Below are 17,147 nucleotides of genomic sequence, written 5' to 3' on the forward strand. Positions count from 1 at the left end.
GTCCCTGGTGTGTTAGGAGCACTGGCTTCTCAGTAAAGGGGATGTTTGAGATGTTCTTCCACCTCTCTCCAGTCTCTGTTCATTCCTTTTCACAATGTGCTAGGGAACTTTTCCCAGCTGGCAGAGATCAGTGAGTAGCAAAGTGAATTTAGGCCTGGAATTTTTATTCCTGTAGGTGGTAGAAAGAAATCTTATAAGGGAGAAATACTTTTGGCATTCATCTTATGTGCATTTTATGGAAAAGACTGTAGTTAGATTTTATGTAGTTGTCTGTCTACAGCTCTTAATTATCAGTTACAGTCCTGAGATAGAAATAGTGAAAATTTCCCATTACACAGCACAGCATGGAGGAAGTCGTGTATGGTTTGTGTACCTTTACTTCATTATGAAATTTGATTTACACACCTCGATAAAGTAACAGATTTTTGGTTTGAAGATCAGTCAAGCTTTATAACAACATCTGTGAGTGGAAAATTCATGGGAGTTGCATCAGTTAAAGCTGAGCATATCCAGCTTCTCTTAACATTCACCCTTCCATTCTTCCTCATTAATGTTACTTCTAGTGCATGCACTTCATTTGGCAAGTGTGAAGTACAGGTAATTGACTTGAACAAGGATTAAATGAAAATCCAACACAGAGCAAGCTGTTGGGTTTTGCTGAAGTATGAATATATTATAGCCTAATCCACAAATATATTTGTAGATTTTCTGTGTAGCCAATAACATGTCTTATTTTAATGACTTGACTGCAGCTGGAAGACTGTAGGAGTAGTGACAGTGGTGGTTTCAGTCCTGCTTCTACTGAAGCCTTACAGCTACACAGGTAGCTGTATCACCACTAAAAACTACAGTAATTTAATAAATCAGGGCTACTTTTCTTTTGGCTTAGTATGCTTGACTGTAAAATGTGAGAGGCTGCTTCTGAGCAAGGCAATTCTTCTGTCTGGCCAGGTAGCCTGTAAGAAGGTGCATCAGGCTTGAGATCAAGGTGTGTGTGAGGAGAAGCTCTGGAGATGACTACACCATGAAACCATACTGCACATTCATAATTTGAGCATCCAAACCTAATGTTAATGCAGAATACACACCATTACAAACAGACAAGCCAAAATCCTACATCACTTAAGACATATAGCCTGGAGCCACAAGTACCTGGAGCTTGTTACTGGGAACAGGGTTCATTCAGGCCAGTATCCCAGTTCCCACTGATGCTCAAAAGGAAGTGAAATTGCTTTTACCTCACAGTTTGGTAATTTATTCTCACGATCTTGGTATAAACTGAGAGCAAGTAGAAGGATCTCTTGCCTTAATTTCTGTCTGAAATATTGTTTGCTTGAAAACCAGGGGACCAGACAGGTGATGAAAATGTCACACAGATGCTTAAGAGGGCTCATGACTGCAGGAAGACAGCTGAGAATGCAGCAAAAGCCTTGCTTATGAAGCTGGATGGGAGCTGTGGGGGAGCCTATGCAGTCACAGGCTGTAGCGTGCAGCCCTGGGAAAGCCTCTCCTCCAACAGCCACACCAGGTAACTGCAGCTGTTCTGCTCTCCTAATCTCCTAATCTTTGATTCCAGACAAAAAGTTATGTTCTATTGTATTTGCTGAGGTACCTCCCCTCACTTCCGTCCTTTCGCTTCTGTGCTTTGATTTATGTCACCATGCCTCAGTGGTCTAATTGTCAGGACTTTGAGCAACTCCAGCAAAGAAGTTTTGTATAAATTTGTTGCAAATGGGTAACTCAGAACTTTGATCTTCCTCATAAAGGGCAAAACCATTACATTTCTTTTGCTGCAGTTACTTTCTTGCTGTTCTGTTGGAACTCAAATCGTGTCATGGTTACTCATATCTATTGTATGTAGACAGCATGGACATGCAGAGAACCAGAGATCTGAAACAGGCTTTCAATGGCATTTTGGAGTGCTCAGGAGTTGTTTTCTGAATGTTGTGAATCTAGCCATTCTCTTTTAAATTATTTCCTCTCCTTTCTCCTTCCTTACCCTTTGCACCCCTCCAAATTCTTCCTTCCCATCTTGTTCTTTTCACTCATGGCATGGAATCAATTGGATTCTTCCAGGAAAGACGGGGTATTGCAGTTTTTCTGAAGACCTATAAGATAATGAGACATAGACGAGCTATTATTGCAGAAGTGTTCCAGTTCAAATATATCTGCCAGCAGCTTTATTTTGAGTTTTTGCCTGCCTGTGGTGTAATTGTACTCTGCAGTAAATTTGTGTGCTTGTGTATGGGTACAAATTTGGCAAGTGTCATGGATAAATATAGATGAATGTTTTTCTCTTTAAAAGTTATTTTTGTTTCTCAGATTTGCTCTAAGACTTCATTTTAATTCAGTTTTCTAGCCAGTTCTCTATTCAAATGCTGTCATTTCTTTGACACTTTAGTTTATTTTAGTACTGTATCATTTCCTCTTTTTGCTGATGCCTCCTCCGAAGGATCTTATTTCCTGCCATATGACTGGCAATCATACAGCAATCATTTAAAGAAATCACTTCCATGGTGGTTTTTTATTTTTTTCCCAAATGTTAATCAATGTGAAACCACCACACATGGAATAGCTAAAAAGTGAGAAAAGGGTAATCTGAGGGAACAGGGTCCTAATGTGAGGTGAATTTTAATGTTTTATTCAGAGAAGTTTTCTGGTGCACTCTCAGTCAAGAAAGCTGTGTCTTTACATAGAAATGACTGTGACAGCATCTGTGCTAGTAGCACACTGATCACACTTTGTACCAAAAGCATTTAAACCAGGATTGGAAAGAAATTAAATGAAGCATTTTCAAGCACTTGGCTTGCTGTGTCTAAGGCCATATCTACACCTGTATGTGAACATGTTGTCTGTGTCTACATGTAGTAACACCTCTACCTAAGCCAAGCTTTTTTTATCCCATTCTATTGTTTGAAAGGGTCGTTTTCAGTTTTTCAGAACCACCTTAGTGTTTTCTTCCTTGTGAGATATGTGGCATGTAGTCAAGGCATAGTAATTTTTTTTCCTTGAAAAAATTTCAGGCAGTTTCCAGTATTGACAGGGAAAAATTAGGGGGGAGAGGGATTGTTTCTGTTTCAGTGTTTGCTTTCCTAGACTTGCACTGAAAGTATTTGGTAGGAATGTAATCTCTACAGCCCTTGCTTGCTTTAGCAGAATTTCTGGGAGGATATGAGAATGAGGATAAGAATCTGTGTTTGTGTCTGTGTTCATTGGTGGTCAGCTGTACCTGTGTCTGTATCACCATGTTGGCTCAGTAGATAAAGTTTCAGCAGAGTATGCTTAAAGTGGTATAGGATTTAAAATTTCATCAGGATAAACTATGGAATGAATGTGAAAATGCAAATTTAATGTTTTTATATGAAACAAATGTTTTAGCTTGAGCCATTATTATCATTGCAGTATTTTTTTTTCTGGTGTGGAGCAACATATTGTGCTGAATGAGGTAACTTCTACAATTCATTTTAATATATGTGGAACATAGGAGATAAAAGCTGTTGTCACTCACCCAGAGGGCACACAGCAAGTCAGGAATTTGTGACATGGGCACCCTGATCTGATTTTCACTTAGAGATTGTTGTTCCACCCCCATGCCCAAAGTAATTTATCTTTGCCTAAGCATACATATCAATGAAAACATTTTTTAAACTTCAGCTTGTCCAGAAAATATAGATCTTTCCTTCTATTGTGTTCAAGTGACACGTTAAGTGAAAACACGTTAGAGGTGTTGTCAAATTTTTTCTTCCTGTGAACCCTGTCTCAAAGGAAAGGAATCCCCTCTTCAGCTTGCAGACACATGGCATTGTGTCAGCCCATTGATGGAAAACCTGTCTTGGTTCAAAAGGCATACACTTTCCTATATTTATATCACAGAACCACAGAATCATCAATCCGGTCCAGCCATCACCCCAGCACTGACATAACCACCCCTAAACCTTATCCCCAAGTGCCACATCCAGACACCTCTTAAATACTTCAAGGGATGGTGACTGCACTGATTCTCTGGGCAACTTATTCCAATGCCTGACCACTCTGTCAGTAAAAATTTTTTTCTAGTATATAATCTCAAACTCCTCTGGCGCAATTTAAGGTCATTTCCTTTCACCTCCCATGAGTGTTGTGTGAATCCCCCACCACTTGGGGGCCACTGTGAAAATATTTTTACAGTATTCGATTGAAACATACTTTGAATCTGCAAAACTGATTTTTCTTGCCTTTGATGTTTCAGTGTTGCAGGCTTTTAGTTGCAGATTTGTATTGCTACCTTTTCCCTTTGAAACTTAATTAATGAAGCGGCTGGTAATAGGATGATGCAAGCTATCCTTTGCTGAGACTTGTGACAAGTTACTAATTCTCCCTGATGTTTGAAATCCTGTAGAATATGGATGTACAGTGGAATTGTTGACTCATCTTGGGCTTTGAAATTTCAGATGAGATTCTGAATGTCAATTCACTGAACACATTACTGAGACTAAGTGCTTGGTGGGCTACTAGTGATGAGCGGTTAAAAACTGTGAAAGAGAGCAACTGACATGAAAAGAAAAAGGCAATGAAAGAGCATCTAAATTCACTTGACTGGCAGCAGCTCCACAATAATGTTGCCAATTTGGTTTTTGAAAACAGGAATGGGTTTGCAATGTAATTGGAAATCATAATTATTTTAAATGGACAGAGGCTAAGTATAGAATATACACTGCCAACAAGGTCTGAGTGATTGCGCCTTTGGAAGGAAACAAAAGGGAAGATGCCCAATTGCAACACTGACTGAAAATGGTGTGTTTTATTCCCTGCTGTGCTAGTAAGCCAAATCTTAGATCTGGGTTCAGGGGAGGACAGATCTGGTCCCTTATATGCAAAAGCAATTTTTTTCAGTATTATTAGTGTCACAAAATATCTGAACTCAGTCAATGATAGGAATATATCTCTTGTCAGAACCATCTCAGTTTTCAGCTATGTTGGTGACAGACAAGATTATTTTGGCTGAAGCATGCAAATAAGTTATTTGGAAATGTTCAAATAGATATCTTAGTGTTACCTGTGTAACACTTTGTTGCTGGACTGAAGCAGTTTCAGCAAGAAGCAGGGCAGTTTACTAAAGCCTCTGATTTTAGTTTTGTTTGTCTTTTGCCTGGTTGGGGTGCTTTTCAGTTTGTCAGGAAGTTACTACCTTCTGGAATTGTGTTGTCCCAGATATCAAACCATGATGTTCAACTAGAAAGATGGTGTTTGGGCTATGTGTACTGTGGATCAGCTGCATTCCTTAAAGCAAGCTTTAGGTTGTGTGCAGGTATTCAAGCAAGTTCATGGATTCAGTTCTGACAATGTTAATATCAGTCCTACCAACTGTATTGTCCACACCATTGCTTAATTGCAAATATATTCTATTATTGACTTGATTTTTAACAGATAAAATGATGCTCATATAGGGTTTTATTGATAAATTTTTGTACTGTGCAAAAACTACTAACAGAGAAGCATTACTGAAAGCCTCTTTTATGTCCACCCACTGCATTTTATGCACACATACTTGTGCCAGCAAATAAGACTGACATTATGCTGTACCAGCCCACATATTTTCCACATATTGTATATGAATTAAAATTAATTTGACATCACCCAGGCATGACATCATTATAAAAGACTTGAGGAATGAAGCAAGTGTGAAGAACATTTCTCTTTTCTTGTTCTGATACAGCATCTGTGAGAATGGCAGATTGATGTTGTATTCCCTCCAGCTGTGATGAAACTGTGATCCTTTCTCTGTCCTTACCTAAACACTTGAGAAATGAGAAACTGCACATCTTTTGCAACAGCTTCCTGTGGTTTTTGGGTGGTTGTGTTATACTATAAATGTTTTCCTTTGTCCTGATTGCTGTTCAGAAGGGAAAGCGATATCAGAAATTCAGGATGAAATGCTCACCAGCTGTCATCCCTTAAAGAGAGCAGTAGTAGACCAGCTCTGTGGCTGTGCAGAGCTGTTTGGCAGGGTTTTTGGGGCAGCACACCCTGGCAGAGTTGCTGGGGAGATCAGAAACACTGCAGTGCTGTTTCTGTCCCTCCTACCCCAGCTGCTTCCAGTCTTCTGGGTGGGGATGTGCTGCTAAATGCAGGGGGAGGGTGAAAGTTCTTGTCCTCTTCTGCGCTGGCTGAGATACAAGTTCCTTGCTGAGCTCTCTCCAACTCTTCAAAAAAAAGAAACGTAGAAGAAGAGCAGTTTGCTAGCAATTCGTCAGAGGAGCCAACTCAGCTGCAGACAGGCAGGCAGGCAGCCAGGACTGAAGTAAAAGCAGCCTGAGTATCACTGGCAACAGCCCAGACAGCCTTCCTCAGTTTGGACTGCACTCCCCTAACACATATGTGCACAGCTGTGGGTCTTCAAGAGCCAAAATCTGTGAATGTGCATGGAGTATGAGGTCCAGCTCAACATAACAATAAACTCTCAGCATTTTTTTGCTCAGGTGTCATTTGCAGCAGGATGGCTGGGTTTTCTTACCTTTTCAAGCAAAAACTGAGATGAGGTCTCTGTGCCCCAGGATCTGAAGACTTCTAAAGCTATCCTTCTTGCAACAACAGCTGTTTTACATTTAATCCAGAAAATCTCTGCAATTGCAGTCTTCGGGTGCTGAGGAAGAAACTTACAATATGACTTCAGTACAGAATTAAGTACTTTCCACATTGTCTGTCATTATTTTTATATAAATATCTAATTCAGTAAGATGCCTTTAGGCTCAGTAAAGCAGGATTTATTAAGTGTTTCACAGTTCTATAATCAAGAAACAGTATGAACAAAAATTTGTTTCAGCCTGAGGGTGTTTCTATGTATATAGGTACTGAGTGCTCTTAAGTTCCACTGCAGAAGGAAATGGATGAAAACAAAAGACCAGTTCACAGTTGTGTTGACCATGGCAGGAACCTCTTATCCCTCAGAAAAGTAGGGAATAATGTGAAATTAACACAGAATTGTAGTAAAGAGCTGTAATGCAATATTTCATGGGAGATAGGATTTGGAGAAATATTCATAGACCTGCCAATTCTCTGTCTTCTCCAAGGCTGTGCTTGGAATTTGTGGGAAGATGGGCAATTATTTGAAGCACTTTAAAATCAATGTAGCTTTAGCTGAAGTAGAACCAAAGAACAAAATCAAGCCTATCTTGATAGGCTTCCCCTTTGCACGTGCATAATATTTTAGGACATCATCCTGGCTTTCACAGCATCTAGCGGATGGGACATTTTTCTTAGTACAAAAATGTTGAACAGCAGTGCAATTTGATACAGAAAGTGATTTATTCCCCTGCTGATAACTGAGATCATCTAGCATTCCAGACAGGCACAGTTAATGGATGACTTATCCCTCACCCCGCAGCTGATTACAGGACCTCAGGAGACAGCAGGCAGCTTTGAGTGAGGCTGTAGAAACAACTTGGTATTTTATTTTCCTTTTAGTGTTATTGCAACTATATTCAGCCCTGGAATGCTACAGCTGTGTCAGTCTGGGCCCGCAGCAGCACTGGCATGCGTGGTGGTGGGTAGGCAGCGCTCAGCCACCATTGCTCTAATGGCATTATTGCCCCTTTCTGCAATCCCTGTGTAAACACTTACAGGGCAGAGTAAAGGGCCCTCATTTGTTCAGAAGATACAACTAGACCTTAAAGTCTTTTATAATGACTTTTTATTAGAATTCCTGCTACTCTGTGGGTTAGTTTGAAGTCACTTTAGCCTTGAAGGAATTTCAGTATGCTGAGGAGTTCACCTTCATGTGAACTGAAAGTTCTCCTGGCATCTGCCAGTGGAATTTTGCTCAGGTTGATTCCTAAAAGTATCCATTAAAATATCTGAGGTGATAACTGGTATGGTCATCAGCAGAGGTAGATCAAGTCTGGGTTCATTCTTTTTTTCTTAGCAGATCCTTCTTCTCAAAGAAGATGAAGACTCAGTGTCTGAGCAGCTTGCTGTGCTGTGTTACTGCTAAGGACTCTTAAGTAGCTTTTTTTTTTCCTTTTTGAATAAAAATCCCCCACTGTTTTTCAGAAGACACCATTTCAGTTGGCAGTTTTGTTACACATCACTAAATATCTGGCTTTGCAGAGAAGTTCTCACATGATACAATTTTCTCATGCTGCTTAGAGAGTTAATTTCTTTTCTGAATTTCTCACACCTCACATTGCAATGTCCAGTCCATACTTCATCTGTGTCCTTTCTGTGAACTTTTAAGATGGAGATGCATTAATGAGGTATTGGGAGGGTGTTTGATATAAAAATTAAGATTTTTTTTTTTCAAACTTTGTTTTTTCCTAATACCATTTTTTCTCTTTCCAGTACTACCAGCTCAACCGCAAGCAGTTGTGACACAGAATTTACAAAGGAGGATGAGCAGCGGCTGAAGGATTACATCCAGCAGCTGAAAAACGACAGAGCAGCAGTGAAACTGACAATGCTGGAGCTGGAAAGCATCCACATTGATCCCCTTAGTTATGATGTTAAGCCACGTGGCGACAGCCAGAGGCTGGACTTAGAAAATGCAGTCTTGATGCAGGAACTCATGGCAATGAAGGTATTTAATTCATAACCAAGAGGGGAGCTGCTCTGCTGGCAATGCCCCTGAATTACAAAATGTGCTCAGTCACACACATGGGAGGCTTTGATAATGGTCACTCGGTAATTAAGGATAACTTTGTTGTAACACATAATCTGGACTGAAAATCCAGTAGTCAGAAAGTGACAGAAGGCAGTGCATTAACAGTGATGAGCTATGTGTGTTCTGAACTGGGAGGACTTCATCTGTGTCTCTAAACTTGGAGTGCTCTTCTTGACAAACCAGATGCTCTCTGTGAGAGTTATGGCAGCTGAATTGCTCGAGGATGACCAAAAAACATGATTCAGCACTTCCCAAGAGACAGTTCATTACTTATGAGCTTGCAAATGTGCATCATGAATATTTGTGAACTGAAGCAGAACAAATTCAGCTGCTTTTTATATTGGTGTGGGAGGAGGAATGGTCTGTCAAATGTCATCCCTGATGCTCTCTGGCAGTTGGTCACAAGTCCAGAGCTGTTCTAGGCACTGTATTTCAGTCTGTACCTCAGTTCAGAGTCTCAGCAAAGGTGTGTTATGACTTGCATAAACAGATAGCTTTGGAGAGAACCCTCATTTATGTGTCCAGCTCTAAAGATGTGATATAGAAAAGCTGATCTTTACTGACCAGGTGTAGAGCTTACATCGTTTTGTCTTCTGTATTGATTTTGAGAGGTGAACTAAAATACCAGAACATACCAAAGGCAATACCAGGTGTATGTCTGCATTCAGAATTTGTCTGGTTTTGGTACAATTTAAGTAAGTTTAATTTCTGTATTTTAGCAAGTGCTAATTTAGCCAACTAATTGCAGACATGTCAGGTGATGTTACTGTGTGGGACAGCAAATCCTAATAATTTCACTGGCTTCTAAAGTTACAGATTTTTGCTCAGATGTGCTGCATCTGGCTAAGTGGTAGCCTAGTGTTGATAATTATGTTCTTAGTGGTGCTGCTTTTCCATGATGACAGATACAGTTTTGCAATAATGCATTCATTAATCGCAGTTCAGAAAACATAGCTTACTAGCAGTTGGGAGATGTAAAATTATGTTACTTGTTTGAATACATTGTGGCCAACAGCAATACATTCCCCATAACTAAAGCCTGCAGAATGTACTGTAAGAAGTTGGTAGATAATTAGATGTGTATTTCAGATATCACACTTCCTCCCCCTTTTTTGTATCCAGATCTTCCCTGAAGTCTCTTGTACACCATTCTTACCTCTATTTTTAAATTTTAACTTACTTTATTTTCCTAATTTTATTTTAATTTAAAGGTAAGGGCAAACTGCAAAGCTGTATCCCTTGTGAGTAGTGCTGTTGCCTTCTCTGACTGTCAGGATCACCACCAGTTGCATATAATGATTTCTGGTACACTTTTGAGTGCTGATAATCCTCCTGTTCACACAACACTTGTTTTTGACACATGGCATCCATTTGGCTGGACCTGGAACATTGGGTTTTCTCTGTAGGAATTGCAACTAGAAGAAGAAGATTTTCTTCTTGATTGGGTTGTGTGTAGTGAATACAGAATAGACACACATTTTGCATAGGTGTCTGAAGTTACCTCCAGCCCTTTGCAGTACAGAGAAACTGATAGTACTGTTATTCATTGTAATTTCTTGTACTTTGTTGGAATTCACAACTGCAGGAAAACCTTATGTTTCTGAAAGAGCATTGTGAAAACTCTTATTTGTCAAATGTCTTACCTGTCAGCTTCCACAGTTGTTGCTCAGGTCTGCATTACAGCTCCACATCTGTTTGTCAAGCTAGAACAGAGCTGAACCTAAGATCCCGACACATTTTGGCTTTCTGAGTATATTTTTTGTATCAATTATTTGAAAGGTGTATCTTACACAGAACAGCATATGCATATGCCTCCTTCTGAGGTGAACAGAGAATTTGTTTCCTTACAGTATTTTATTTAACTTGAAGCAGATAGACTGCAGTAGACTTCATCGTTTAGCATTTTTAATTTGCTCCCTCCCTTCCACATACTTAGCAAGGGTGATACAGCTGGACCAAGCTACTCAATGATTTCCTGCATTGCTGGGTCTTACAATCTCCTGCTGTCTTCCCAAAACTTGGTTCTGTGTTGGAATCTCTGCCAAATCTTTTGGCACCTGCCATTTCTGGTGTCCTGTAAAAACTGATCACTTCATTGGTTTGAAATACGTTTACAACAGTAGTTCTTTATTAATTAGAAAGATGGTTTGAGGGTTGTTTCTCTGCTGCCCGGGTTATTTTTTTTTTTTTTTTTTTACTGATCCAGAGCATAAGACATAGTTGTCTGTCAGTACTTCTATAAAATTCAATTCTTTGCTTCAAGCAATAATTAACCATGTTTCCAAATACATTCTAGTCCCTGGTTTGTCATCATTCAGTGGTCTGGTCTTGCTTTGAGGTCAGTTGTCATGCCCCAGTTAGCAAGGAGACTACTTCTGATGGGTGTAAATAATTCTTGGTTTACAGCCTTTCTGCATTTCAAAGGACTTTGTCTAGATAAGAAGTCTCAGCTTTCAACACTGATAGATTTTCCTCTTTTGTGTACAAGTGTTGATAATGTTGCTCATTAAGTGCTTTGAGACTACAGTCTTTCCGTGGAAAATGTTGAGAAATCCATCGTCCACCTTTGTTACAAGCCTTCATGCTCTTACAGATTTGAATAGTGAAGTACAGTTGAGTAGAGTATGATATTTATCTGCTCTGATGCTTGTTGACTTTTTGTGACTTTCAAAACTTTTTGCAACATTTGAGTCGGATATGATCAAATGTAATACTGATTTTGATTTTGAGAATTCTGTGGTGCTTCTGATTATTTTAAATCAGAACGTTTTAATTTTCATTTAAGTTTTTACCAAAAATCAGGATTACAGTATGACTAGAAGTACAAAGTACTTTTAGTACTAGAAGTACTATTCCTCAATATTCACTTAATTAGTCCCAAAATAACTGTTGGATTTGACACCTGAAGCTTGTGAATTTGCATGGATTGTCTAAGTCTTCTGCAATGCCCTAGGAGAGGGACACCTGCTGCCTCCTCCTTCAGGGTTTCATTTAGTGAATGCCACTTGTGCTCACACTCTGAAGATTCAGGTGTATTAAACTGCAAAAATGCTTCACAGCAACCTGTAGCTGGAAGAAAAGGGAAATAGTAAATATACAAAAGCACTGTCATTTCAGTTAAATTTAGATGCAGTCTTTAGAAAAGTTATTTTCATGGAAAAAATTGCTCTAAGTAAACCTGAATTTTCCCAAAATCGCTGCTGCCACTCTGCCTCACACATTGCATGTGTCCATACCACAATCCTCAACTGCATTTGAATTTTCAAGTGTCTTCAGCCTTTCCATTCCCTCCTGTTCCTTCTCTGTGAGCCTAAGACATTTGCTGACACAAGCTTTTTAACTTTTCCCGTGCTTTGTTTTTGCTTAACTTCCAAGTCACATTGTTTTGACATGAGAAAAGTAACATATGGGAGGTGCATGATATGTCTTCTGGGACAGGATGCAAACTTCTGAATTCATATATGATGATCTAAGCTTACTGTCTTCATAAACAAAGGAGTTAATCATTGATCCTCAAATTTATTTAGAGCTTGGCTATGTTAAAATAATTTAAAGTTATGAAAATAAGTTAAAATCTTTGCATGATGAGGAAAACCTATTCCACAGATTTATTGTTGTAGTGGATAAATTCACCTTTTTATTATACTAAATAGATGTCCCTTATTTTTGGGCTGAATTTGCCTAGCTTCATCTTCTAGCCAGGAAAGATCTTGTCATGACTATCCCTCACAGACAGCCAAAAATATCTTTTATTCATATAAGTGTCAAAATACTATGCTCAAATTACTTTTCAGCCTTCACTAAGAAGGCTAAGTAGATTAATGACTTTAGAAGTAGAGGCTTAAGAAGTTAAATGCATACACTTGAGTATATCAAACCATCCAGTTCAACTCCTATAACAAAATTTCCCCATCATTTTTTATTAGTATTATTTACATTTTTTACTGTTGACAAAGACAATTAATGGTAAGTTTGCCTAACAACTAAATTTGTGTAACCCACATTGAATGAAACTGGTTGTGCTTCTAACCTTCAGTTCACAAACAAGCAGATGAATAAATCAATTACTTTAAAGCTCATAAAAACCTTTCCAAGCCCCTCAGGGTTTTTAAGATATGGATTTTATTTTTGCATGGTTGGTTGTTCTGAATAAGACAGTGGTTACCTGTGATGGTTATAGCTGTGATACACCTGTGTGCACTGCTTGCACTTCAATCCAGACAGCAGATTTTTGCAAGATACCTCTGTTATTTTTGTGATTAATTCTGTTTATTTGTTTGCTTATTTATTTATTTATTTGGTATTAAATAAATAGTGACTTGTTCATAGGCTGGCCACACAACAAGAAACTTCTTTCAGAGGTGTTTACACAGTGAACAGATCTGGAACAGAAATGTCAAACAGAAAATGTCTGCATGAACTTAGTATTCACCCATTAAGTGACCTAGGGCAAAGCAAGCTAAACAGTAGAAACATGCTTCTAGGTTGGTTTTTTTTTTTTGTTTTGGCAGTCTTTTGCTTGTTTACTGGTGTCTTTAAGCGCATCATGTAAATTATGTATTAGTACTATCTCCTTAAAGGCTTTGTGGATATTGGGTTTTTCTGAGTATATGAAATAACGAGGCATTTTGTACAAGAAACATTCCTGAAATGTTGTTAATCACAGAGAGCCTTCTGCTTCAGGAATAACTCATCATCTGCTTTTCAGGGAGTCTTGGAGCGTATACTATAAGAAGGGTCATTGCACTCGTGTCCTGCTCTTAAACTTCTGCCCAGCCACTGTCAGACAGATGTTAAAACAGAAGTCTGTCCTCAGGGAGCAGACACTGTGTTACAATAGGTGACAGCCCTGTCAGAAGCATCAGGGAAGCAGAAGAATTGCACACAAGAAGGAGCTCTCAGAATTTAGCTTCTTTCTATCAAGTACCAATGCCCATCTTCTGTGGATTGTATTCAGAGAGGAATATAAGTGAGTGCATTTTTCTGTCAAGCTCAAGTTGTGTATACTTGTGATTCTGCCCACCTAGAGGAGAGAAATGATAAGTAGACATTTGATGGTGCCATACTCAGTTGATCTTCTTGATGTAACCCATTCTACCACAGAGGCTGGTATTACAAGGCAGGAATATATAACCTCTGTGTGCTGTCCTGCTCTCTCAAACCCCTTCCACTGTAATGAGATGAATTCTTGCTTATCAATAAGAAACTGAAATCTTGCTTTTAGGGAGCTGTTTGACAAAGTCATACATTTCTGCTTTTAATACAATGGTCTCTGAAGGACAGAGTAGAACCAGAGAAATTACAGCAGCTGTGGCAATTCTCTCAGATTCCTGATAGTCTAACTCTAATTTGCCTCTGAGCTTATTCCTGAAGATAATAAAGGGGTGGCACAGCTCATCATACTCAGAGTGAAGATATATAGGTCTTTTGATAAATATGCAATATGATTATAAAAAGTCATCTGGGTGCTGATAGTTCTCTCAGTGAAAAGAACACTTCAGTTATAAGAGTGGATGAAAATCTTGTTTAACCTCATCTTCCTTTAAGTGCCTAGTCCCATGAAGCAGCATGCAATAACACAATGTTTCTTCAACAGGAAGAGATGGCAGAGCTCAAGGCACAGCTTTATCTGCTGGAGAAGGAGAAGAAGGCTTTGGAATTGAAGCTGAGCACTCGAGAGGCCCAGGAGCAGGCCTACCTCGTCCATATTGAGCACTTGAAGTCTGAAGTGGAAGAACAAAAAGAGCAGAGAATGAGGTCTCTCAGCTCAACCAGCAGCGGAAGCAAAGATAAACTGGGCAAGGTCGGGAGTCAAGCTATGTTTCCAAAGTTGTAAACATGATTAATCAAATCCCTCTCATCCCTGTTGCAATCTTTAGCATGTTAGTCTTTCTTCTCTTTGGTCTCTATACAGATCTTTTCTCTCTTCCCCAGTTGTTAGGTGGTTCTTTCCATGCTGTGACTTGAGCATTTTGCAGAGTTGGTGTTAAGCATGGGCTAAAACAAGAGTGCTTTGAGTAGTGCAAGGCCAGTCTTGCCAAACATACAAGTTGCTGTGGTTGAGCATGTCTTTTGCCTGTTGCCACTCACTAGAAACACTGCAAGGGAGTCTAAGCAAAATGCTATTTTCCCATAAACACAAAATATGAAACCACTAGCACTCATTTCTATGCAGCATTTAGAACATTGTAATGACAATCTCTTTCTCCAAGTCAAATTGTAGTAATTTGAGAATGGAGAATCTTCTCCCCTTAAAGAAAAATAATGAAAAATAAACAGATCTCTGCATTTGCAGTAGTAATTTTCATTAAGAAATAAATACCTTGGAAAACTTTATTTTGTCTTATTTTAGTGCTGTGTCCCCAGAAAATGTCAACATATATGTTTAAAAATAAAAACCAAGAGTTACATCTTACTTACTTGTTCCTGGCAATACATCATCTGAATTTCTTGATCCCAGTGCTTCTTGGTTTCATGTGTGGTGTCAAAAGAAATATAAGGAAGGCAGTGGCAGTTCTGCACACAATAGCAGAAATCTGCAAGTTCACAGTGAGCTGTGGTGGTTTAAAAAACCATTTAGAGGCATTTGTGAAGTATTAATCTGTTAAGTCCATTCCTTGGTATGTTGATACACTGCTGTGTTGTTGTAGCATTGTGTAGTTTATTTCACCTTCCTTTTACAAATAGCTGTGAACTAAGAAGCTTTCAGAATTTTCCCATTAAGATGGTCAGTAATTTCTAATCAGGTGGCTTTTTCTCCTTTCTCAGGAATGCAGTGATGGCACTGCAACACCGCTAACACTCGCTGAGCTGAGACCATACAGTGAGAGTGAACTGACTGCTGAGCTGACAAATGCACTCAGGAGGTAAGCACAGCTTCCCTCACCAGGAGCAGGACTTGTCCTGTAAGTGCAGGGAAAGGTTTGTTTCTGAGCCTTCACTCTAACCCTCAAGTGGTTTGAAGAGTGATCACAGAATTGCCCTGTGAGAAGGCAAAAGATCAAAGTCTTTCTGATTTTCCTCTCTCTTGCTGTTGTTCTTCAGCTGCTTTCACATAGTGCTCAACTCCATATTCCTCGAGGTTCTTTAAAATTCAGTTGAATTTTAGAAATAAAAGAAACCCTCAAAATGGCAATAACAACCACATTCAGGCAAGAGTATGAGACATAAAACAGTGACATGACACATTTCTTGTGTCATGCATAAAGAAAACATTTAATGAAGACAGGATCTGAAGTGTGATCTTTGGTTAAGAAGGGTTGCCTCGGGTTAAAATTTGGGTAGGAGTTATGGGAGTGGGAATTGCAGGCATTTTGATGACTCAGATGCTCCATTTGCCTCCTGAGTATGTAAATGGAGCCACAGTTCAATTACAAATGACATTATGTGAGGCATTAGCTTTCCAATGGGAGAGAAAATGGATGTCTTGACAAATGGCTTTTATCAACAGCTAGGTTTTAAGCCTAAGCTTTCAGTACAGTTATACATTAGCTAGATATTTGTTTGTGCAGCAGTTTTTCCTGCACCAGCAATGTGGTAAACTTCATGACAAAGAAATTCATAGTTTTGATAATGGTTTCAGAATCTGTTCCATCCACCTTTTCCAAGAAATGGCTGTCTGGTATCTAATCTGGTTCTTATATTTAGAACCTGTCCAAAATGCTGCTTAGAATTTTGGCTAGGAAGAGTGTGCTTTGCTTTACTGGTGTTTATACCTTCTTTGATGGTGCCTTTCCAGCAGCTGTGGTGTTTCATCCCTGAGGTACTTTTTTTCAGTGTGGTGTGCCTATGGACACTTAAGCCTGAAAACCTTTATGTAAAAATGTAAGATCATTACCACTGCAGAGTCAATATATCTCATACCATTTGCTTAGTAGTCTGGCAGTTGCTGGGTATTTAGTTTGCAGGGAACAAAATTCTGTGGGTAAAATAATCAAAACTGTCATTTGTGTGTGGGTGGATAAAACCCATCAACAAAGTAATTTACATAAACATTGCAGAGAGCCATTGGCCTCCCCCATGTTCCCCAAACATAAAGCCCTGGTGTGAACTGTTCCACCAGCATTTTCTCCCTTCACTTGAGCTGCTGCTTCTTCCTGCTCTTGTTATTTGCTCCTGGATTTTGAGAAGATGCCAATGACCTTAGTTAGCAGAGGTTTGAGTATAGTCATGAAATGTGGTTTGCTGACAACACAGAGAAAACAACTTTGCTTTATCTACTAGGCCTTAAGTTGATTAGCATGGATTTCCAGCCAAGAGCCTTGCAAGTACAGTTTGTCAGGCAGAAATAAGGAGAAAAATAATCGGATTAAACTGTACATAAATTGTGAAGGCTCTCTCTGTAATGGAAGTATAGCTGTACTAAATGTGATTGCCTCTGCCAGTGGGGCTCAAGCACAGTTCCTGCAAGCTGTGTGGACAGGGTATTTTTCTCCCTTAATCAGTGTGCCAGCCAGATCAGGCTGAAGCTTAGCCCTCCTTGCCCTAAAGTCTTGTCTCTGCAAGTTAGTTG

General features: G+C 39.2%; 1 protein-coding gene across 2 annotated transcripts in view; it reads left to right on the plus strand.

Annotated features, from left to right (window-relative positions):
• The window catches only part of MCC (MCC regulator of Wnt signaling pathway), a 186,792-nt gene that overhangs the window by 155,880 nt on the left and 13,765 nt on the right, over positions 1 to 17,147 (plus strand). For both annotated transcript variants that reach the window (XM_014258752.2, XM_014258753.2), the window contains 4 exons: positions 1,345 to 1,528; positions 8,317 to 8,551; positions 14,232 to 14,438; positions 15,404 to 15,501. In XM_014258752.2, the coding sequence (XP_014114227.1) occupies positions 1,345 to 1,528; positions 8,317 to 8,551; positions 14,232 to 14,438; positions 15,404 to 15,501 (724 nt within the window). The remainder of the gene's footprint in view (positions 1 to 1,344; positions 1,529 to 8,316; positions 8,552 to 14,231; positions 14,439 to 15,403; positions 15,502 to 17,147) is intronic.

Source organism: Pseudopodoces humilis, chromosome 4, assembly GCF_049639895.1.
Source record: "Pseudopodoces humilis isolate 2021_Gansu_Grassland_sample_001 chromosome 4, ASM4963989v1, whole genome shotgun sequence".
Classification (NCBI taxonomy): Eukaryota; Metazoa; Chordata; class Aves; order Passeriformes; family Paridae; genus Pseudopodoces; species Pseudopodoces humilis.